We start from the raw sequence: 23,877 nt of genomic DNA, 5'->3' as shown, positions 1-23,877 counted from the left end.
GCTCACCAAACCCTGCTTGAGTTTGTTTGCATACAAATCTTTATTCAAAACAACATAGCTCATTTATAATCCCAACATTTTTCTCAACTCCTTCATTTTAAGCAAGGGTTGAATTACAATTCCTTCAATTCTCTTAGATATTATGTTTTTATCGGTGTGTCCTGCACACAGACATAAAAACATAAAACATAAAAATAAAACAACAGTATAGGTATATTCAAATTCTTCTCATACTTCATTACTATAAGAATGGGTATTAAATTTCACATCCACATTCTCAAAGCAGAATTCTAAGCAGAGAAAAAAAAGTTAAAACGAGCAGCCCTTCCTTCTCTCTCTCTCTCTCTCTCTCTCTCTCTCTCTCTCTCTCTCTCTCTCTCTCACTCACTCTTAAAGCAACACAGCCAGCTGAAAACGAAAGGGGGGGGGAAATAGTTTTCTCTCTTTCACATGCATTTACCATAAATTCTCTCACACATCCTCCATGGAACTCTTCTCATGCAAACACTTGCTAAAACAATAAAATCTGCAGTTTAGATGGGGGAGAAACTCTCTCTCTCTCTCTCTCTCTCTCTCTCACACACACACACACACACACACACACACAGAGAGAGAGAGAGAGAGAGAGAGAGAGAGAGAGAGAGAGGATCAGCATATCCACACATACATTTCCATTCAAACTGCTTGTATAAACACTTTCACATAGAGATATGTCATTTTATACTTTCTCTTGACAAATCAATAACTATTATTATAATTTCAAGGAGCTGTTCAAAAGCCAATGAGCTCCTTTCCCTCCCCTAGTAAAAACTATCCTCTTCTTCCCACAATGAGTAAACTTGCTGTTCTCTCTCGCGTTTAGGGCAATCTTTTTTTTTTTAAAGTGGCCCTTCATTCCACATCCAAAGCACGTTCTCTCCCTATTTTGGTATCCACCTCAAAATCCTCCAAATCCCTTCCTCTATTCCCATTAACATACTGGTTCCTTTCATCCCTCCTATATCTTGCCTCAAAGGGATTCTGCTTATCCCCAAACTCTCTTCTAGGAGGTTTTTCCTGCTTCATCACTTGCTATACTGTTGCTACCATCATATTACTTTCTGCCTTACTTTCTCTGTACACCTCTGAACATACATTTTCCTCCTTCTCTGGCTGTTGTTGGGGCCAGGTTCCAATTCCTCCCACTAAACAAAGCAACATAAATTCACCACATCTTCTTTAGTCAAATTTAATCTGTCAATTATCTTAATATAAGGCGACTTACCCCAATTACTTAGTAGGAGTCCTAAAGGACTCCCTGTATCTATGCTCAACCTAGGATTCTTCCTAATTTTCTTCAGACATTTCCTTTTGGGAACACTCCCGAGAATTGCCCATACTAGTTTACCGTACTGTTATCTTATCCTTACCAACCTAATGAGACCACCTTTTGCTTCACCAAGCTCTTGCTTCTCCCTTTTTATCCACCAATCCTCTCATGAGGGTATGGCAAAAACTGAAGGGTCAGCTCCCACACCATCTTGCTACCCCCTGTGGTATTTGGGATGTCTAATGCACTCCTCTCACAGATCTCAGATTCAAACAATCCTACCCAGTCCTACCCCAACCGCCTAGGTGGTTTTCATCTGGCCAGCCCAGATATTACTCACCTAGGTCCGTGCATGAAGTTACCCGGTTTTTCCTGAGGCCGGCAATCTCTATTCCTGGTTCCCTCACCCTTCGTTTCTATTTGCAACTTCTATTTAGGTTCGTAGGACTCTAGGGTTCGTTCAGCACCCACTACTCCTGGAGTTCGAAGCTGGACTGTCAAACTTGACAGGGCATTCCTTCCACATCGTCCTCCAAGTTAGGGAGTCCCAAACGAAATCCCATTGAGTCCCGGGTTTCGGTACCAAAATTGTTAGACACAAAAATAGTCACAAATTGAAATCCACTCTGAGTTACAAATAGAAAAGAAGTTTATTAGACTTCACAACAAAGTCTAAAAAAAATAACATTTTGCAAAGCGTGGTGGATTCAGGAAGGCAATGCAATGTAGCCAAGCACTGAACCACACCCCAAATTCCAAAATCACATATTATTATACATCCTATCACGATGCTCCATTCCCTCCCCCCATGGCCCCATTGGCTTAGGCTTTGGAGGTTACAATCTATCAGAAGCGCCTAAACAGAATACATTATACTAATAAGATCCCTCCCCTACTATCCTATATCTATTCTAGAGGAGAGATGTCTCCCATCTTCTACACCTGTTAGATCCAGTAAGGGTACCAGGTACCAGAAGGTACTTAAAAACAATTCCTAGATGGTGACTCATACTGGGCCCCATGGTAACTCCTGTTCTCCCCCCTTCCTCCACCTGAGGCTTGTATTTTTCCCCATATACTTGAAGCATCTACTCAGGTAATTGATTATACAATGATAATTATAAAATATAAAATATGATTACATAATAATACTAAAAGCATATATATTTTTATTTTTAAATTTCCCCCACAAAAATAACAGAAATCTACTTTGCTTAAGTTGACCCACAGCACTCTTTATTGGCCTTTACCTGGACAGATTAGATTTCAGCTATTGGAACAAACTAAATTATGCCGTTATATGTATTACAGGAAAGCATGTTAAAAGCAGCAGCCTGGACGTCCGTCCCCAGAGTAACCTCTTAGTTTGTTTTCTGAGTCTTTTTGCTGCCATCTAACAATATGAAGGTTGACTTCAATCCTTCCAAGGTAGGTAAAAATGAGGACCCAGATTGTTGGGGGCAACATGCTGACTTTGTAACCCGCTTAGAGAGGGCCATAAAGCATCATGAAGCAGTATATAAGTCTAAATGCTATTGCTATATCCAGATTTTGGCAGCTCAGATTTCACATACTAGTTATATGCCATCTTGAATCATATCTTGGTTATCCATGTGAAAAGAAGAGAGAAGATGGGGAAGTACATTTTAGACTAAGGACAGCCAGTAGCATGATGCATCCTTCCCATGTGAAACATAGTTGTGTCCCACAGAAATCTGTCAATGAATAATAAAAACTGGTTTGATCATATGCAACTCTCTAAAAAGAAGGGAGAATCATATATAAAATTATATATTGTGGCTTTATGTGGCTTATCTGTTCTTCTTTGGTAAAAAGAAAGATTAACAACAGTGTCTGAAGCATTAGTTTCTGCCTGTTTCCTATTGTACTATATAGTATGAACTTCTGAATATCTGTGGTTCTTTTTTCCTGCTTTATGGTTTTCTTACTTTTTAAACAGTAAGCTTCATAGAGACATCTGCAGTTGGGTGGCCTTCATAATGCCATAAACAACTTCCAGAAAATTGCCATTGTCCCCGGAACCCTACAGTCACAAGACAAAACTGCTGAAATATAAACAGTCATTCTCTCTGAGCAAAAGTCAATGTTACATTATGAATGCATGCATAATGAAGCCTCATGACCACTGCAAATCAGAATTTGGGGGCATAAGTAAGATTTGAGTCAGTCAGAATGACACACTTTCCCATGTCAACTACTAACTGGCATGGGCACTTGTTCTGCTCCATACATAGCGTGCAAACATAGGATGTTGAGTAGCTTCAAAAATATATTTTACACAGACACACACACTACATAAGAACGTACTTCACACATAGGAACTTGTATGCTGAACAAATGACAATAGCCATTTTAGGGCAAATGCTAAGTGAGAAGCATATATCGAAGAATTCAAAGTTCTTTGCTCATCCAGTTAGAAGATATATTGCATATTGCATGAATATAATCCAAAACTTATTGAATAAAAGACATTTATTAAAAGGATCTATAAAAGGCTTTATATTATTAATACTTTGTTATATGTTAATAGTTTTTAATCTTTCAGTTAAACATATCCAGAGTAACTTTTATAAAAAAACAAACTGCATAGTAGAATTGCAAAAGACAAATATAAAATACAGTATGTTGTTAATTGCGAAGTTGTGTCCGACCCATCGCGACCCCATGGACAACGTTCCTCCAGGTCTTCCTGTCCTCTACCATCTTCTGGAGTCCATTTAAATTCACACCTACTGCTTCAGTGACTCCATCCAGCAATCTCATTCTCTGTCGTCCCCTTCTTCTATTGCCCTCAATCTTTCCCAGCATTAGGCTCTTCTCCAGTGAATCCTTCCTTCTCATTAGGTGGCCAAAGTACTTGAGTTTCAACTTCAGGATCTTGCCTTCTAAAGAGCAGTCGGGGTTGATCTCTTCTAGGACTGACCGGTTTGAACGCCTTGCAGTCCAAGGGACTCGCAGGAGTCTTCTCCAGCACCATAGTTCAAAGGCCTCAATTCTTTTGCGCTCAGCCTTTCTTATGGTCCAACTTTCCCAGCCAGACATTGCAACTGGGAAAACCATGGCCTGGACTATACGCACTTTTGTTGGCAGGGTGATGTCTCTGCTTTTTAGAATGCTGCCTAGATTTGCCATAGCTTTCCTCCCCAGGAGCAAGCATCTTTTAATTTCTTGGCTGCAGTCCCCATCTGAGGTGATCTTGGAGCCCAGAAAATAAAATCTGTCACTACCTCCATTTCTTCCCCATCTATTTGCCAGGAATTGAGAGGGCCGGATGCCATGATTTTGGTTTTCTTAATGTTGAGTTTCAAGCCAACTTTTGCACTCTCATTCTTCACCCGCATCAAGAGGCTCTTTAGTTCCTCTTCACTTTCTGCCATTAGAGTGGTATCATCTGCATATCTTAGGTTGTTGATATTTCTCCCGGCAATCTTAATTCCAACTTTGATTCATCTAGCCCTGCCTTTCTCATGATGTGCTCTGCATATAAGTTAAATAGGCAGGGCGACAGTATACAGCCTTGCCGGACTCCTTTTCCAATTTTGAACCAATCAGTGGTTCCATGTTCGGTTCTCACTGTTGCTTCTTGACCCACATATAGGTTTCTCAAGAGACAAATGAGATGGTCTGGTACTCCTATCTCTTTAAGGACTTGCCACACTATATCTCCTTTATAGTGTCTGAAAAAGTATTTTAAAAATGAGGAATGTTTCTACTTCCAACCTCCATATCTAATTCAGATACATATTGGTCCACATTGTTATAATAGTATGCCCTTTGTTAAAGTAGCATTGGTGGATTTCTAGTATGAATATTATTTTTATGATTTTTTTCTTTTCTTGAAATTCCCAAACTTATATTCCTGAGAATTATGTCAAGTACAGTTAAATTACATGAACAAAAGCTAAAATTTAAAAACAAAACAGTAAAAAAGGGTAATTGCTATACCAATTGATACATAGCTGCTTATTATCCCTTTGTTTGCATTAAGAAGTAACATCTAAGCTCAGATGAGAGAAATTCCCTTTAAAAGCTATGGGTACATTTACACAATGTTTAAAAGCATATTGTATGTGTTTTAGATTACAGTTCCTAAGCATAAACCAAGTAAATCGTGCCTATGTGAACCAGACTATAACATTATACCTTAATAGTATCTGTTTTGATATAACATGTTAGTAAATTTGGTTGGTAAATTTGATTTATGTCAACACAGTCTATAGCACTTAATTCTAAGTAGACACTTGTAGTGCTGAGAAAGAACTCATTGAACATAGAGGCTTGATGTTGAGGAAACATACACATATTAATATTTTGAATACAGTGTCACTCAGGAGTCCAAAATGAATAAAAGACATACTTATTCCACAGAAGGCATAACAGAGAAAAGTCTGAGTCCCAGATATGAACATAAGAAACAGCAGATTAATACTTCACTAAAATGAATAAAAGAAATACTTATTCCATAGAAGGCATAAAAATAGGGAAAAATCTGAGAAACACATATGAACATAGGAAACAACAAGTATTTTACCATGCTTGTCAGCTTCTCCATGGCATCTAGCTAGCTACTTTGAAAATATTTGTTCTGATCCAGCAGAAGCTATATCTACATTTTGGCAGGGTGAATTTCAGCAGGTGGTACAGTTCGAAATTGTGTAACATTTTCTAGGGAACAAACAATTCCTTTTCACATAAAATGTACAAAATGTACATTTCTCATTTTATTTTCTAATAATCTTATCCTCAAATCACAACACTTAACATTGATCCAAAAATAATTTTGCATTATCTAAAATCATCAGATGATTGAAAGCATTAAAAAGCATCTGTAATTTTTTTCTAATGGAGTTGATTGTTTCTTTTGGGGATGGGGGTTCCTGCAACTTAAAGCATTAGCTTCATCAGTACCTCATTAATAATCAAATATTCTGAGCCTTCCAGATATAGTTTACTCCATGTCAGTGGTCTATGCAAGAAGAGAAATACTTTGAAGATAGTCAGTAGATTCCATTAAAATGTCAATCAATTCTTTAGAAAATTCTTCAAAAGGACCCGCTTCACCATTATATTCTTCAGGGAGAAGGCTGGCTGGAATATGTTTCTTGAGCCCATGTGCAAAGTTATTCCCATGCAGATGGATCTGCAATGAGATAATATCTGGATTCATATACAGTACTGTGCTAAGCTACAGATCTGTTTCCAATAAGACTGTTTACTTAAAATAGTGTTAAAGCAAGTGTCTTATTCAATTTATCAGCTGAAATTAGAAATAACTAAATAAAAATCTAGTTTTCTTTTTTTTGCAAAGCAAAAAATTCAAATAATCACATGAAATTTAGAAATAAGATACCATGAAAATGGATTCCTGCACTAACCCAGGAGATTGGATCTGAAAGCCTAAAAAGACCTTTTCAAGATTACAATTCAGTGAACAGAAATCTATACTGAAAATTTATATAAAGTTATATGGAGTTGAGATAAGTGGACAAGACAGAAAAGCAACCTGTTTCAGCCTTCCATCTGAAAATACCTCTCCCATCCTCTCCCCCACAGCCAGCCAATATAGCTTTAGGTCAGAGTTAACACTATCAGAAAGAAATATACAGTTATAAATGTCATACATTTTACTTTGTAGGCTAAGATCTCCATTCTCTCAGATTTATATCAGAAATAAATGTTTTGGATCACCTAAGGATAAAATTTTGAACTTATAAGAGATGGAAATCACATCTTCAAGAATGTTCATGTTATTATGTGGTATTAAATGATTACATGGTTGTTCCAGGAAGTAATGCAAAGGAAAATCTGGCTTTCAGAAATAAAATCCACAATGTTGCAAGCATGTAGTATAGTTTTATTATGAAAAGAAGGAAATAGCCAATAGCAGTGTTTATCAAATTCAACAACTTTGAATTTGGTGCTCAGAAATCCTTAGCTAGACAAGTTGTTGAAGTGGAGAAACACTGACCCAGAGACTGGGCTATTTTATACATTTTCAAAAGTGAGTTGGACTGTTTTTCCTGGGAAGAAATAAATATGAACTAGGTTACTTGGATATTATTATTTTTTTTAAAAAGCAATATTTGGGATAAGAATCTTTTACATTCCTATCATCAGGAAATAATGATTTCACTCGAAACTACTCAGCAAAATGCATACACCTTTATCTATGAACTTGCTTTGAATTGATACACTGGCGGGTGTATATGTGGCTCCCTGTTAATTAAAATAATAAAAGAGTTGTTAAATTAGAATGGACTGGATGTATTTATTTCAAAAGAAAATATGATGAGTGCTGAGATAGTAATGGATCATTTCAATAGCAAATAAAAATTTGTGCTCACTTACCCTTGCTTTGATTTTTTCAGGGAGGAAATGCTTAATTAGATTAAAAACACGGTAAAAAATTACAGGCTCTCTAATCAAGTGGATTTCACGAACTTTTAGTGGGAAACCATCCTGCCAAGAGGGAAAAAATAAGAAAACAAAGTGAATTTGCTTGTTTTTGTGCCTCCAAGTCAGTGTTGATTCCTGGAACTACCTGGAAAAGATTTTTTAGCAAGGTTTATTTAGAAGTGGTTTGCCACTGTCTGCTTAGGGCTGAGAGGATGTGACTGGCCCAAGGTCACTCAGTTGGCTTTAAGCTTAAGGAAGAATTTAATCACTACACCAAACTGGCTCTAAATATAAGAGTGCCAATATTCTAACATTTATACTTATATAAGCAACATACATGAAAATATGGCACATGTCTATATATTCAATACAGAAAACAAATACTTTGAAAAGGTTTTAAACACAGTTGTTTTATACAGACAACCATACCTGTGTTTTGAAGCATTTGTGGACTGTATTTATAGAACAATTACTGAATACTCAACTGTAAGGTGATAGAATTGACTTCAGAATTGTATCTATTTAAGACATATCTCCCACATTATTAAGATCTTGATTATGGACTACCAAAAGATATGGTTAAATTAATTCAAGCAATTGTTACCTGAAGTGCACTGAGAACTATGGAGCCAATATGAAGTTATTGACTACAAGCACAAGAGAGTACACATCTTTGCCTTATAATCAAGTCACAGTGTCAGACAATACAAGATGACCGAGCTCTATCATAACCTATAATAATAGGACAAACCTGGAGAGAGGGAAGTCAGCAGTGTTTGTGTCCAAGCAAAACTGAGCACTGTTCTTCTTCACACTTACTGTAGCTGACTATATAGAAGATGGACAAAAACCAAGACTGGGGCAACCTGGCTGACATATTCTTTATTCAGTTTGAAGAGGGTTTCAGTCATTTTGAATTGTAGCAAAAACTATACTGAAAAGGTGCAATTTATCTGCTTCAATTCAGCTACCTGATTTTAGTTCTTGGAAACTACCACAATAGTCCACAGTGGAATAAATAAGAAAAATGCTTACTGTGAGTATAAATGCTATTTTTTTGATCATTGCTGGAGTAATCTGAAATGCATGAGCAAATTTCCATCCTTGGAGATCGAAGATTGACTTGGTTCCATTCCGTTGGGTGTCTAGTTCTCTTACAATAAGCTCAGATAGCATAATACTTACACGAAAGAGATCATCTGCTGTAAATATCTTAGGATCCCATCGTGCTAAATGCAATACATACATACACATACATACAGAAGGACAGAGACACAGAGACAGAAGCATATTTATTATTTAACAATAAGCCAATTTTTCTGCACAAAGTGTCATTATTCTGTCTTATACGTTTATTTAATACCTCTAATGTCAGAACAAACAACAGTGGAGATAGGGGACAGCCCTGTCTTGTTCCCTTCATAATATTGATCTTCTCAGTCATATCTCCATTTATCATTACTTTGGCTGATTGTTTATTATAAATTGTTCTGATTACATTTATAAATTTCTCCCCACAATCCATAGTCTGTAATTAGCTTATCATGAATTGCCAGTTCACATTATCGAATGCCTTCTGTGCGTCCAGGAACACCAATTCCATCTGTTTCTCAGGGTGTGTTTCATAATATTCTAGTGTGTTCAATATAATTTGCATATTGTCTCTAATCTGTCTTTTGGGTGAGAAGCCATTTTGATCCGATTATATAATTTCATTTAAAAACTTTTTAAGTCTTTCCACCATTATTGATGCAAATATTTTGTAGTTCACATTCAGTAAGGAAATCGGCCTGTAGTTCTTTATTTTCTGTGTTCCGTTTCTTCCTTTGGTATGAGAGTAATAAGAGCTTCGGACCACAAATCTGGTATCTTAGCTTCAGAAAGAAGTTCATTATAAAGTTCCAACATTACATTAGCACTAGGTAGCCTTAATAGCAATCAAGATATAAATTATTTTTATCAATTGATATAACTTTCCTAGTAATAAAAATGCACAGTCAAGATTATGAAAGCCAATATATAACCACCAAGAAGAAACACCTTAGTATCTATACTGTGAAACTGTATTACAATTAAGCCAAATTAGGAGTCACAATTTAAATACAGCCTTACCTTACAGGCCACTTCACAAAGTCTATCGTAATTATTCTTGCTAAGAAAACAATTACAACAAATATAGATAAGAGAGTGATAAGCATTACTAGAGATATCCATATCATTGATTACAAAGACTAAGGATGAATGCATGAGACAGGGAAATGAAGTGCTGGATTATTCTCCATTAAGTCCAAATCTATCAGTTCTTGATTGGAGATAGAGCGGATTTTCTTAAAAAGTAGTCTAACAGATCTTTGTTTTTCTTATTTTCCCATTGCTTGGATAACACAGGTTAAAAGCTACCGTTGGATAAAACAATCCCAACAGGCTTTCTTTACCTGTGAAATTCTACTCCCACAGTAAAAGGGCACAATGATGCATCTAATCTTCTTCTGACAGCTATCAAACATATAAATGCTCTCTTAACTGCTTATACTTTTTCGTATTTTCAAGAGAATTGAAAACTGATTAACTCCAATTGGATTATATCTAAATTTCTTAGAATATATAACATATCAGTAAGAGAGAGTGAAGTCTGAACAGATGTGCATCTAAATATTTAATTCAACATCATTAAAAGCATCTCTTTGTTTTATCATCTACATTTTGCCTCCAAGTCTTCCAAATTGATTGTTCAAACAGATTCTCTTTCTTCACTCCCTAGTTTTTATCTGATTATTGCATTTTGGCTATGTTTATCTCATTTTTTCTCATACCTTAATAATCAACAGCTCACAAATACCATATTTGTGGCCCTGAAAACCCTCTGTAATTATGTTATAAAATTATCTGACTGAATGTTGCCCAAATATTACTGCTGACCCCAGTGCAGCATTTGCCCTTTCCAAGTTGTTTGAAAATAATCTTAATAAAGGTACATATGTAAGATTCATTTGATATGCAAGCAAAATTTTCATGAAAGGTTACTTTATATCCCATAATAATGAACTCAAAAGGCAAAGGCAACAGAAAACACAAGTTATTTTGGGTGAGATAAAAAGAAAAGAAGAGAAATTAAAGAAGTTTCCAGAGAAGATAATTATTTCTCAACCAACTAAAGAAGTTTCCAGACAAGATAATTATTTCTCAACCAATTAAGCTTCTGTAGCAAGAATTATCTATGTTAGAATTAAGAAGAAGGGAAATAAAAATAAATTATGCAAAACAAAAAATACTTTTCAAGTAAACCAGGGAAATGATGAAAACAAAAAAAGATACTGAAATTACAAGAGGGTGATACTATAATAACAGAGAATGTGACTCTGCAAAAAAATATTTCAATATAATTCCAATTAATATAATGGAAAAGAAATTACCCTGGAGAAAATAGATGAATATTTAAACTTTAAAAAGCTTTACTGATGATTACAGAGAAACAATTATAAATAGATCCATAACAATAAGATAAGTTTGTGAAGTTAAAAAAAAAGGCTAAAACAGAAAAGAAAGGAGGTCAATTGTTCCCTAAGAAAAAGGCAGCAAAGGAGAGAGGAGAAAAAATCCTCAAGTTTACACACACAGAGAGAGAGAGAGAGAGAGAGAGAGAGAGAGAGAGAGAGAGAGAGAGAGAGAGACAGAGACAGAGACAGAGACAGAGACAGAGACATACAAAAGAGAGCAAGTTATCAAAGATGGCCCAGTGCTGCTGCTCATGCTTCACTTCTCCATCTAGTCAATTTTGGCTTCTTTTTGCAGGCATTCTTCTGTCCTGGTTAACTAGCCATGAGAAACCTGAACTACTATCCTCTCTTCCCCTCAATCCCAAAACCAGCAATTTCACAGAGCAAAGGCAAACAATGGAAGGTGCAATGAAGGAGGCAGTGGCTGCTGGTCTTGATCCTAAGGTCCTAGGGCAGTGATTCTCAACCTTCCTAATGCCGTGACCGTTTAATACAGTTCCTCATGTTGTGGTGACCCCCAACCATAAAATTATTTTCGTTGCTACTTCATAACTGTAATTTTGCTACTGTTTTGAATCGTAATGTAAATATCTGATATGCAGGGTGTATTTTCATTGTTATGAATTGAACATAATTAAAGCATAGTGATTAATCACAAAAACAATATAGCAATGCTCAAAAATGTTGCGAGGGAGGGAAGGGGAAGGAAGGAAGGAAGATTGAAGGGGAAAGGAAGGAGATGGAGAAGGAAAGAGATTGAAGGGGGAAGGAAGGAAGAAGGAAGGAAGGAAGGAAGGAAGGAAGGAAGGAAGGAAGGAAGGAAGGAAGGACAGACGGAAGGAGAGAGAGATTTTGAAGGGGAAGGGATGGAGATGGAGATGGAAGGAGATTGAAGGGGGAAGGAAGGAAGGAAGGAAGGAAGGAAGGAAGGAAGGAAGGAAGGAAGGAAGGAAGGAAGGAAGGAGGGAAGGAAGGAAAGAGAGAGAGAGATTGAAGGGGAAAGGATGGAGATGGAAGGAAAGAAGGAAGGAAGATTGAAGGGGAAAGGAAGGAGATGGAGAAGGAAGGAGATTGAAGGGGAAGGAAGGAAGGAAGGAAGGAAGGAAGGAAGGAAGGAAGGAAGGAAGGAAGGAAGGAAGGAAGGAAGGAAGGAAGGAGATTGAAGGGGAAGGGAAGGAGATGGATGGATGGAAGGAAGGAAGGAAGGAAGGAAGGAAGGAAGGAAGGAAGGAAGGATGGATTGATCTTTGGAGAGTCATGTTTTCCCAGATGCAACTCCCAGCATTCCCCACTCTTTCACAGTGCTTTTTAGGGCTTCTGGGGATGGTAGTCTGGAGCTCCCCATCCTCATCCTGGCACTTCTTGCCCTCTCCCAGCTGCCCCCCCGGGACCTGCCTGCCCCTCCAGCCTCCTGAGCGCCATCGCAGCGGCGGGATCTTGGGAGCCCCTTTCCATGCCGTGCAGCTCTTCACCGCCACGACCCTTCCCCAACTTGTCACACGCAAGAGGGATGCGGCTGGAGCGCCAGCTCCTGGAGCGCCGCTTCTCCCCTTCCGGCCTGTCTGGCTGGCCTCCGACGCACATGCAGGCATCGCCCTCTTCCCCACCGCCTGGCTGTTTCCGAGGCCTGGAGCCCGGTGAGGAGTTGCTCCTGCCTGCCAGCCCCAGGGTCGCACCGGGTGCCAGAGGGCCGGGGCAGCCACCGACGGTGAGGGATGCAGGCCGGGGGGTGTGGGGGAAGCTCCGGTGTGGAGGGCGGCTGGGGGTAGAGCATGGCCGGGCAACCAGGAGGCGTGGGGACCGGCTCAGTGCCGCAGCTCAGCTCAGCAAGCAGCAGCAGCAGCAGCGGAGCATCCCAGCGGCAGCACCAGCAGTGGCCCAGACCCGGCTCAGACTGGCCACCCACGCAGCTGAGCCGGCGCGGGGCGGCATTGAGGGCACATGTCAAGCACCTGGACTTGCCATGAGCCAGGAGATGGGGAGGACGCAGCCAGCAGCTGGCCAACATCCGCATGGCCCCCATGAACACCGCCCGATTCCCGACAGTCAGCTGGGAGTCGGGTCGGTGTCCGGACGTTGGTGGGAAACTGGCGGGGTTGCTACACACCACCTGGTTCCCGACAGCCAGCTGAGAGTCGACCCGGTGTGTGCACATCAGCTGGGAGTCGGCCCAGCCTCCGCTTGCCAGCCCGACTCCTGGGAATCAGCTGGAAGTCTGCCCAGCTCCCGGCCAGCAGCTGGGAGTCGGCATGGCTGCCACAGAATGCGCTGCGGCGGCAGGAGCAGGCACTGTTGGAGAAGGGCGCCCTGGAGTCGGAGGAGCCAGAGGAGGAGGAGGAGGAGGGCGGTGGCAGCCAGATGGAAGAGCGGTGTCTCGGTTCCTAAGACCATCGGAAATATGTGTTTTCCAATGGACTTAGGCGACCCCTGTGAAAGCGTCATTCGACCCCCAAAAGAGTCGTGACCCACAGGTTGAGAACTGCTGTCCTAGGGCAATTTAGCCACTATCCCTGTATTGTGCATCCTCCCCCTTCACTATCCTTCACTTTGGTTTTAGAAACTAGATAGGATTATCAACATAAATGTTACTTGCCAATTCTATAAAAGATCACTCTAGAACCACTTGGATCCCTCCTTTTCGAAATTCCAAAGAGGCCTGTTTGCAACAGGCTAAGATAAGACGGTGGATGTAGATTTGTAGTTATTTCTGGGCATTCCCTTCTCCATCTGTGATAGTTTTTCAAGACCTAAGAACAGAAATAACAGAGATGGAAATGAGATAACATAATAGCATAATTTCATACCTATGTAAGTTCATGTATAATAATAGCACGATATAGCCTACTAAAAGTCTGGATGTTACAAGCTTAGACTTATAAAATTTCCATAAGTTTATGCCTTTCAATTCAATAGGGAATTCAATACAAAACAGAACTCTCAGAAAATCTATGTACAACTGCAATGAAGGTGAATTTTATAATCTATACATGTTTACTCAAATGACAAATTATCCTAAATTTAAGATAGTCTCCCTCAAAGAAAAACAAAATAATTATAAACAAAAGACATAAAAATGGGAAAGGCTTAGCTTCTCTAGGTTATCAACCTAACTGAAATTAATTTTAACAATTCTATCCCATCACAAATCCCAAAGATGCTTTTTCATAAGGCAACTGGACTTTCTTGTTTTTCTTTGAAGATGTTTTGCTTCTTATCCAAGTCCTATCATAAATTTATTTTATGTTTCAAAATTGATCTCCATTTGCATATTCCAGTCATTGTCTGTTTCACAAACATAAACTGCCCTCCTGCACAGAAGCAATACACACACACACACACACACACACACACACGCCTCACACATGCATTCTGCTATCTTTCCAACAGAAAAAAAAGAAAAACAAAACTAGAAAGAGGACCACGTAGTTGCACTGGGAAGAGAAAGGCAAAGCTGAATGGAAATGAGAAAAGGGGAAGAGGAAAACTGCTTATCACACTCATCTTCTTTCCTTCCACCTTCCCCAGCATTACAGCCTACCCCAGAGAACTGGTTCTTTGTGTAATACAGTGTGTGTGTGTGGGGGGGGGGATTATTTGATCCCTTGCTGATTTTGTATGTTTGCCCACTGACAAAGAAATGATCAATCTATAATTATAATGGTAGATTTACTTTAACAGTGAAAGACAGAATAACAAAAAAAAAATAATCAGAAAAATGCATTTCAAAATGCATTTCTCTTAAAGGGAGCGCTTCTAATCTCAGCTTGTTACCTATATAAAAGACACCTGTCCACAGAAGCAATCAGTCAATCAGATTCCAAACTCTTCACCATGGCCAAGACCAAAAAGCTGTCCAAGAATGTCAGGGACAAGATTGTACACAAGGCTGGAATGGGCTACAAGAGTATCGCCAAGCTTGGTGAGAAGGTGACAACAGCTGGTGCAATTAGTCGCAAATAGAAGAAACACAAAATAACTGTCAATCTCCCTTGGTCTGGGGCTCCATGCAGGATCTCACCTCATGGAGTTTCAATGATCATGAGAACAGTGAGGAATCAGCTCAGAACTACATGGGAGGGTCTTATCAATGGTCTCAAAGCAGCTGGGACCATAGTTACCAAGAAAACAATTGGTAACACACTACCCATGAAGGACTGAAATCCTGCAGCACTCACAAGGTGCCCTGCTCAAGAAAGCACATGTATAGGCCCATCTGAAGTTTTCCAATGAACATCTGAATGATTAAGAGGAAAACTGGATAAAAGTGTTGTGGTCAGGTGAAACCAAAATCAAGCTCTTTGGCATCAACTCAACTCGCTATGTTTGGAGGAGGAGGAATGCTGCCTATGACCCCAAGAACACTATCCCCACCATCAAACATGGAGGTGGAAATATTATGCTTTGGGGGTATTTTTCTGCTAAGGGAACAGGATAACTTCACCACATCAAAGAGATGCTAGACGGGACCATATACCATCAAATCTTGGGTGAGAACCTTCTTCCCTCAGCCAGGGTATTGAAAATGGGTCATGGATGAGTATTCCAGCATGGCAATGACCCAAAACACACAGCCAAGGCAACAAAGGAATGGCTCAAGAAGAAGCACATTAAGCTCCTGGAGTGGCCTAACCAGTGTTTCTTCATATTAGTCATCTCACTATCTAAATTTTCCCATTTAGGAACATCATCCCAATATTTTATGTCTTGCATTATAAAAATACTACACTTTTTATGTGTCTTATAGTATCTAGATATAACATCTTTTAAAATCAGTTTATATTTTACTTATATATTAATAAACGTTACATCAACCTACTATTTTAACATTTAATATATTATAAAACATACTATATTACTTAAATCTCATTATTCTTCTTGTTATAAGGCCCCTTTATGTTCAAAATTCTCTGTTCTTTTAGTCATATTCAAACAAATGTTTATTCATGTAATAGTCCATCTGATAGGGCGAGTCAAATCTCTTGTATTTGTCTCTGATCTTCTTGTCCCAATTTCCAAGTTGATGTAATCTGCTTACCCAACAGTTCCTGTATTTTTACAAATGTTGTTGGGAATACAAAAGATAAAGTAAATAAGATAAATTCTTTCTGTCCCCCAAACTTTAATAGTTCTCCTAATAATTCCATTTTTCTTGTTGCTCCTGGTGAGGAAAGCTATGGCAAATCTAGACAGCACACTAAAAAGCAGAGACATCACCCTGCCAACAAAAGTGCGCATAGTCCAGGCCATCGTTTTCCCAGTTGCAATGTATGGCTGTGAAAGTTGGACCATAAGAAAGGCTGAGCGCAAAAGAATTGAGGCCTTTGAACTATGGTGCTGGAGAAGACTCCTGCGAGTCCCTTGGACTGCAAGGCGTTCAAACCGGTCAGTCCTAGAGGAGATCAACCCCGACTGCTTTTTATAAGGCCAGATCCTGAAGTTGAAACTCAAGTACTTTGGCCACCTAATGAGAAGGAAGGACTCACTGGAGAAGGGCCTAATGCTGGGAAAGATTGAGGGCAATAGAAGAAAGGGACGACAAAGAATGAGATGGCTGGATGGAGTCACTGAAGCAGTAGGTGTGAACTTAAATGAACTCCAGAAGATGGTAGAGGACAGGAAGACCTGGAGGAACGTTGTCCATGGGGTCGCGATGGGTCGGACACGACTTCGCAATTAACAACAACAAACTTGACTGACTGATAAATGAACAAATCAGAACCTTGTAGATTTTTTCTTGTTTGTGTCAAATTGTAATTATTTTCCTTTGTTATTTCATCTACTCTTCTAGTTTGTAATCTGCCCTCTGATTTGTTTGTTCCTTTGTTGTTATTTCCTGGGTATTTTTTAATTGTAGATTTAGATTGGAAATATGTTTATTTAAATCCTCAAAGTTCTTTCGAATTTCATTGTGGTTTGAATCTATTGTCATTTGTATTTGTCCTAACATTACATATATTTCTTCTGGGAAAGTATTTATCTTGTCTTGAAGTATTGCTTCTGGAGGCACTTGATTTTCAAGGCTAAGTCCTTCAAGAGAAAATATTGAATGTGGCATCCTGTCATTTTTTGATATGTATGTGATATCCATGTTGTCTCCCCCCTTCAAATAATCTTTCATCAATGTTTTAATTCAAAAGTTCATTTATCAGTCAGTCAAAATTATAGATTCAGTATATTAAGCAACTTTAAATCCTTCCAGCAAATTCTCCTCTAAAGCAGTGTTTCTCAACCTTGACAATTTTAAGGAATGTGGACTTCAACTCCCAGAATTCCACAGCCAGCAATGCTGGCTGTGGAATTCTGGGAGTTGAAGTCCAAATGCCTTAAAATTGTCAAGGTTGGGAAACACTGCTCTAAAGGATTAGCTAAAAAACCAAAGTCCCCCCCCCCCATAAATAGTTCTTAGGTTTAAGCAACAGTCTAGGTGTTTTTTTTTTTCTTTCAAACACTTTGTAATCATATAGCTGGCTCTTCCTTTGTTCCCAGCTATCTTCAAGGTTATTTTCAATTCAAAGGAACAACTTTTCTTTTGTTTCTGGCATTCTGCCAATTTCTGAGTCCTTATTGTTAGTGTTCTATTCTCTGATTCTCCACTAGCTGTCAGCAGTTATTTCTTTTTTCAATTTTTCTTTCCATAAAAAAGTTATTTTTGTTATATATTTTTATAATTCCATCAGAAATTTTTTAGGGTATAATCTTGACAGTTTTTTAGTTCCTAGATTTGGCCAGTCTGAAATATTTTAAATCAAATTTTAGTATATCTCTTTCAACCTTTTATGTTAATTCGCTGCTTCCGTCTGTAAGGGAAAGGGGATATAGTGCCCTCCCTTCACTTCTGGAGGTTTTCTGCTATTTGTTATTTCTTACATTATGGGTTACATATGATAAAATCAGGCAATTTTTAATAACACTGGTATCTAGTCTTCATTTTGGAAATAGATATTTTATCTTAATGCCATGCATATTTTGGATTTCTAAGATAAAACAATGCTTTGGAGCATTTATGGGCAAACATTTGGTACTAAGTTGGTAAATGTATATTATTGCTGATTGACATGAGAAGGTGATGATAATATAATTACATAATCAAGCTTAAAGCATTTCACAGGCTTATTCTATCCAACTACAGTATCAACATGGAATATTGTATATTATGGCAGCTATGTGGGAAGATCAGAAAGAACATTTGAATGAAGCACTACAAGGAGGTGAGAATTTTAATAAAAACAAGCTATCTATTGTTGCTAAAACTGACAACCAATATGTACAGCTGCATATCACTTTCGTAGACTGAAATCCATTTTCTGTCTCTGCATTTTTACAAATAGCCCAGGGAAAACTATTGGATGTAATAGTAAAAACAAATTGTCTGTCCCAGACATAGTAGTAAAAATGCCAATGCACATAAATTTCTTAGTGAACAATCTGAGTTAGGCTGGAATCAAATATGTGCTTTGCATGGATTGAAATGTCAGTATAAATAAATGTTGCTCTGTGTACAATATTAGTTGCAGTTTGATCTGAACTGAGTGCAAGTTATAGGAAGATTTGGCAAAAGGTGAGTTAGAACATAAATTAATAGCTCAAAGCTCCATATTATCTGTTAATGCATAGGTCCCCAACCTCCAGGCTGTGAACTGGCACTGGTCTGCAGACTGCCAGGAATCGGGCCATACAAGCTAGCGAAGCCCCAGCCACTCATGAGTGGGACCCAGGCAATCCCCATGAGCGGGACCCTCCAGTCCACAGAAAAACTACCCTCCATGGAACTGGGCCCTGGCATCCAAAAGGTTGGGGGCAGCTGTGTTAATAGATTGCAAGACTATGATTTATTAAATTTACATGCATGGTCACCTGGTGACAATAAACCCAGATAACAAAGTTTAATAGTGCTTGGGCAAGGAGTAAATAAAAATATTTGGAACAGCCTCTCCTATCATATATATGACAAGGAATCCTTCTCAAATAGAGCCAGAACTGTATACTAGAAACCTCTGTAATTAAAAAAAAATCATAAATTCCTCCAATGTCCTTGTCCACTTCATACACATTTTAAAATTCCCAACATTCTGAGGAAGTTTCAGATTTCCAATACATTTTTCTCATAGGTTTTTGAAGTTGATTGTCAGAAAGCTTTATTTTTCAAACAGCAGTAAGACTATGAAAGATGAGAGCAAAAGTTTGGAAAGCATAAACAAAGGACAAATGACAGAATACTAAATAATAATCATATAACAAAGTAGCAACAAAAAACAAATTTTAGGGAATCAGAATATTTGTCTTTCCTTATTCCCCCTTCCTTTGTGTTTGTTTTCTCACAACTGTTGTGAAAATAGGAACCTGTTTGTGTGTAGGTTTATTTCTGTTTCTTTGAAATATGGTAATCTAGCTGGGTATAATGTCTGGTTTGTGCAGACTCAACATTGTACTTTGAATTAAGATGACACAGGAAAACAAAAGGTTATAGAGGCAGAAATAAAAACAGCCAAACAGGGAAAACAGTGGCATGCATGTATTGCATGAAAACATGAACTCTGTCAATATTTGTATAATTGTAGTTTTCTTTCTCAGCATCTTTCAGGAATCTGACAGATTACTCAGTCTTGACTAATTGTTTCTCCAGAGTTTTAAATTCTTCTTCCAGATTTTTATTGTCTTTTATTGTGCTCCTTATTGTTTTGAGACACAAAAGTGACAGAAGGTATTACTATAGCTGTATTTAACACCACCAAAGACAAATTAAACCTTACTGGATGAGTGGTGCTTTAAAAAAGCAAAGATAGACTCATGCTTAAGTCGGAATCAGAAAAACAAGCATCAGTACTACACAAGGTAGGAATCCTTTCCAGCTGATACAAAAGCCATCACAACCTTGTGTAGAGGAATTTAGCTCTGGTCATTGAGAAAGAAGTGAAGAAGCTAAATAGTTGCTAAGTACTGGAAAAGCAGAAAATACAAAAAGGAGACTCTGGAAGAGAATGTTATTGCCTTGACCAATGCTACCCTTAAAAAGGAGGGGTAGTGAAGGTTTTGGAAAGGCTTTCAAAATTCTGTTAATGTGTCTGGACTCCCTGCAGGGAATATGACCTGGCCCTATCCTCAAAGGCCAAAGATTAATTTTAAGAATGGCAACTGTTGAACAATAGGTTTCTGGGCATCCAAGATTTTGCAGTTCCATATTCTGTCCAGAGGAAAGAGCAATCTGAAAAAGATGAAGGGTAGCCTTTATGAAGTAAAACCAGGCAGCACTTAACTCGTGGTGAGGTCAGGTGTGTTTTGCCATTGTTGTCCTCTTGCAACAGTGTCTTTTTCTGAAGGGCTTCAGCTCTCCTAATCTCTTCTCTAACCCTGCGTTTCCCTGGCAGTCTCCCATTGAAGTAATAATCAGTTCAGACCTTGTTTAGCTTCAACCAGGCACCTGCTGAGCTCTTTCACTGAACAATTCAACAATTACAGAATCAGCACATTCCAATTCGTGTAAGTCTCAGGAAAGAGACAGAGCAATGCTCCAGTTTGCCTCTCCGGTTTAGGCAATGCGTCCCTCGAGAAGTCGGTGGAGGCACTCGGCCGAAGGTTGGCCAGGATAAACAGGGGTCCTTATAAGCGTGTCTCTTTAGCAAGGAAGGGTCTGTGCGAGGGCGGCCAGAAGGAAGAGCCCCTGCCAGACAGCGAGTTTAGAAAAGTTACCTGAAGAAACCCGCGCGTCAGTCTTGAGTTAGGAGGGGAGGAAGCGGGGAGGGCGGGCAGGTGCTCGCGTTCCCGTTGGTCTGTTGGGTACCGAGATCCCTTTACCTTCCAAGCCAGGTTGCTGTCGAAGTCTCGACACCGCAAAAAGCGGATCAGACAGGCGTCAGAAAGGTCAGACTGGCAAACCCGTAGGTTCTCCTCCACAGCTTTGCACCTCAGCGCTACAATAGCGGCCCTCACGTGGGGCGAGTCCTCCGGCAACTCGTTGAGGTTAACCGGTGGGGAAGGAGGCTTGCCTTGGTCCATGTCTCTGCACGGGGTCTCGAGGAGAGGCAGGAGGGGCTTCCTAAGCGTCCCTGCCCATAAACTACTTGGAGAAGAAATGAGAGAGCGTCGCCCTGTTACAATTGGCACCGCCAGAAAATCGCCTCGAGCCCATTGCGAAAATAAACGATATGCGATGCCCCTCCCTATTACAAATAATAATGGCAGCGTTAGGACAGTCCAGGCTCAGCTACCAAACTGCCAACTGCCCGGTCAAGAAAGACGGCATGGGGCCGTGGGGCGGGAAAGGGGCAGCACCCTGCGCAACTCGAACAACAGGAGCTCCGTTGGGGCAGTCGAGCCCGGCTGTCGGTAAACTCCACGGCTACCATGGGCGCGGAAACCGAAACCACCTTCTCAGTCAATTTTTCTCCAAGTACTGAAGAAGATCACGGCAGCATAAAGTCTGTGTCCCCAGGTTAGGCAAGTCTTCGCAGGATTGGGCTGGGTTCATTCAGATAGCTAAATGCTATCTAGCTAAACAAAGCTAGAATGTTTAATTTTGGCTTAAATTATTATCGGCATATTCGTGTCTGTGTTATATTTAAGATCTCTGTCACTGGTGTCTTAATTATTGTTGAGATATCAAGATTTAATTCTTCTTTCTTCTGTATCAGGCGCTATGGCAGTCTTGGAACCTGACTTATCAAGGCAGGTTGTGTGTGTGTGTGTGTGTGTGTGTGTGTGTGTGTGTTTTAGTGTTCCTTGTTGTCTTTTACCAAATACCATAAAACAATAAAGTTCTATGTTTAGAGCAGGGGAAAAAAGTTATGTGAGAACTCTGATAGACTAAGGCACTCAATAAGGATCACGTTTTGGATCACTTTTCTGCAACAGTTTTGGGGACAGGTGGCACAATGGGCAAGCAGTACTAGTTAACATAAATTCCCGGCTTCCCAAATGGCACGGATTTGAAAGAATATTGACTTTTAGGCATTATGTACTACTTTCAATATTTTTCAATTTAAAAAAACATTTTCTAAGAGTTTTCAAATTACGCTTTTAGGTGTGTTTCACAATAGCAATGCTAAATTCTGGGAGGATAGCCAGGCCTGCAAGGGAGGATTGCATAAATCTCTTGAGTTCATAATCTCAGCAACCAATTCCAAGGTCAGACTCAGATAAAAACAGGAGATACAACAATCCCAATTTAATTAAAGGGAAGATATAGACATCAAACAACCCTATGGAGAATGAGGAAAAACTGGAACAACAAACCATTGCACACAAACTCAAGGCAGTTAATGCTTTGGTCAGTGATTGCTGCAACTGAATCCTTCAATGTTTCACTATTCTCCAGTTGCCCTCCTGTTGAAGTGCTGCAAGTTTATTCTCTGAGTGCTTAGCAGCCCCCCAAAACAACAACAAAGGTTTTCCAATGCAAAACTCATTCAGACAAATGAAGGAAGAGCCAAGTAGATCTAATACAATCCTTTCATAACCTCCCAAATGATCACCTTCTCAAGAAAAGACTAATCAAACTGCAGGCCCATTCTCACTGGCTCCCCCCCCCATGGATCTTGATTTTATTCATCCAATGCCTGCCCATCTATCTCTTTTGAGATATAACAATTGCCTGAAAAACCACTAATTTTAACAGTCTGGCTGAATATTGGGGGAAGTTCAATTTTATATTCCTTTTATTTATAGCAACCTTGTTTTTAGTACTTTCAAGTAACTACCTAGAATTCTTTTCGATTCTTTGTCTTTTCTCACAAAATTCTTCAAAGCTTTAACAAGTGTTTTTGTAAATCCAAAACAGCAGAATTATCCAGGTCTTTCTTGGTTTGTTATTTGCATATCTCCTTGCATACCTCCCACCCCTGGCCCTCTTTTACTTACATTTTTAGTAGTTGCTCAGCAGGGAGGGGTGGAAGCTCCCAGACAGCTTGCCTTCGCTGCAGACAACTTGCAGCACCGTTTGCAGAATGGGACTTTTGGTGGGCTCAGCAGGGCAGAGACAGCCTGGACAATTCCTATTGGCTTTTGAAAGCCAATAGAATTAGACTCTATTCAAGAGAGTCTATTCTATTGGCTTTCAAAAGCCAATAGAATAAAAGGGAGTAGCACAGCTAAGGAAAAGGAGAAAAATGGTGGACTGCGTTGTTTGGCGACCCCTGTGAAATGGTCATTCGACCCCAAATGGGGACGCGACCCACAGGTTGAGAACCACTGTTGTAAGCCACTTTTTCAGCATCATCATAACTTTAAATGGTTGCCAAATGAATGGTTGCAAGTTGGAGGTTACCTGTTGTGCAATTACAGATGCTAATAAGCAACAGCTCAGTTTGTTGACCATTGTTTCAGTATTATAAAGTTATTAAAAACTAAATGTTGCTCCATTGTTCTATATATTATAGCCAGATTTAGAAACTTCATGGAATTTAAGTTACCAAACACTTATTACAATGATTTTTAAATATATTATAATCTTCTCAGCTGAAAAATTAATATATTCAAATGCCTGCACTTCTAAGGTAGTTTGATGTGTCTGCTTACCTTCTTTTCCTGCTTTTGAGATTTGTCTGTTTCAATTCATAACTTCATTTATAGTTATCCTGTACAAAAAAATCTTTAGTTCTTGAATTGTATCTTTGAGAATTAAACTCAATCGAAGTCCTGTCTCAGAAACTGGCCGAGTTC

At 39.2% G+C, this 23,877-nt stretch overlaps 1 protein-coding gene across 5 annotated transcripts; it reads right to left on the bottom strand.

Moving 5' to 3' along the window:
• Positions 1 to 2,140: 2,140 nt before the first annotated feature.
• On the bottom strand, positions 2,141 to 23,062 carry TTPA (alpha tocopherol transfer protein). 5 transcript variants are annotated; one of them, XR_005555815.1, is made up of 7 exons: positions 20,911 to 23,060; positions 13,817 to 13,970; positions 8,762 to 8,955; positions 7,679 to 7,789; positions 6,239 to 6,470; positions 3,259 to 3,353; positions 2,141 to 3,024 (listed from the first exon to the last, which is right to left on the bottom strand). XR_005555815.1 is itself a non-coding variant. In XM_039335675.1 (5 exons), the coding sequence occupies exons 1-5, from the start codon at positions 21,214 to 21,216 to the stop codon at positions 6,297 to 6,299; spliced, it is 789 nt and encodes a 262-aa protein (XP_039191609.1). In that variant the 5' UTR covers positions 21,217 to 23,062; the 3' UTR covers positions 5,162 to 6,296. The 5 variants fall into 5 exon arrangements, 3 of the variants coding, with proteins under 3 accessions (XP_039191609.1, XP_039191586.1, XP_039191598.1); XR_005555814.1 differs by having other exon boundaries at positions 2,141 to 3,353; XM_039335675.1 differs by lacking the exons at positions 2,141 to 3,024; positions 3,259 to 3,353 and having other exon boundaries at positions 5,162 to 6,470; positions 8,912 to 8,955; positions 20,911 to 23,062.
• Positions 23,063 to 23,877: the final 815 nt, after the last annotated feature.

Source organism: Crotalus tigris, unplaced genomic scaffold, assembly GCF_016545835.1.
Source record: "Crotalus tigris isolate CLP2741 ecotype Arizona unplaced genomic scaffold, ASM1654583v1 scf7180000017546.9332058, whole genome shotgun sequence".
Classification (NCBI taxonomy): Eukaryota; Metazoa; Chordata; class Lepidosauria; order Squamata; family Viperidae; genus Crotalus; species Crotalus tigris.
This window is presented reverse-complemented; position numbering and strand designations above follow the sequence as displayed.

Excerpts from the sequence above, each read along its gene's own strand:
- TTPA (XM_039335652.1), bottom strand. The coding sequence starts at position 21,216 with ATGGACCAAGGCAAGCCTCCTTCCCCACCGGTTAACCTCAACGAGTTG. Across the intron at positions 8,956-13,816 it reads AGTGATCTTTTATAGAATTG|CACGATGGGATCCTAAGATA; the intron begins GCAAGTAACATT and ends TATTGCATTTAG. Across the intron at positions 6,471-7,678 it reads CTGAAAAAATCAAAGCAAGG|ATCCATCTGCATGGGAATAA; the intron begins GTAAGTGAGCAC and ends ATCTCATTGCAG.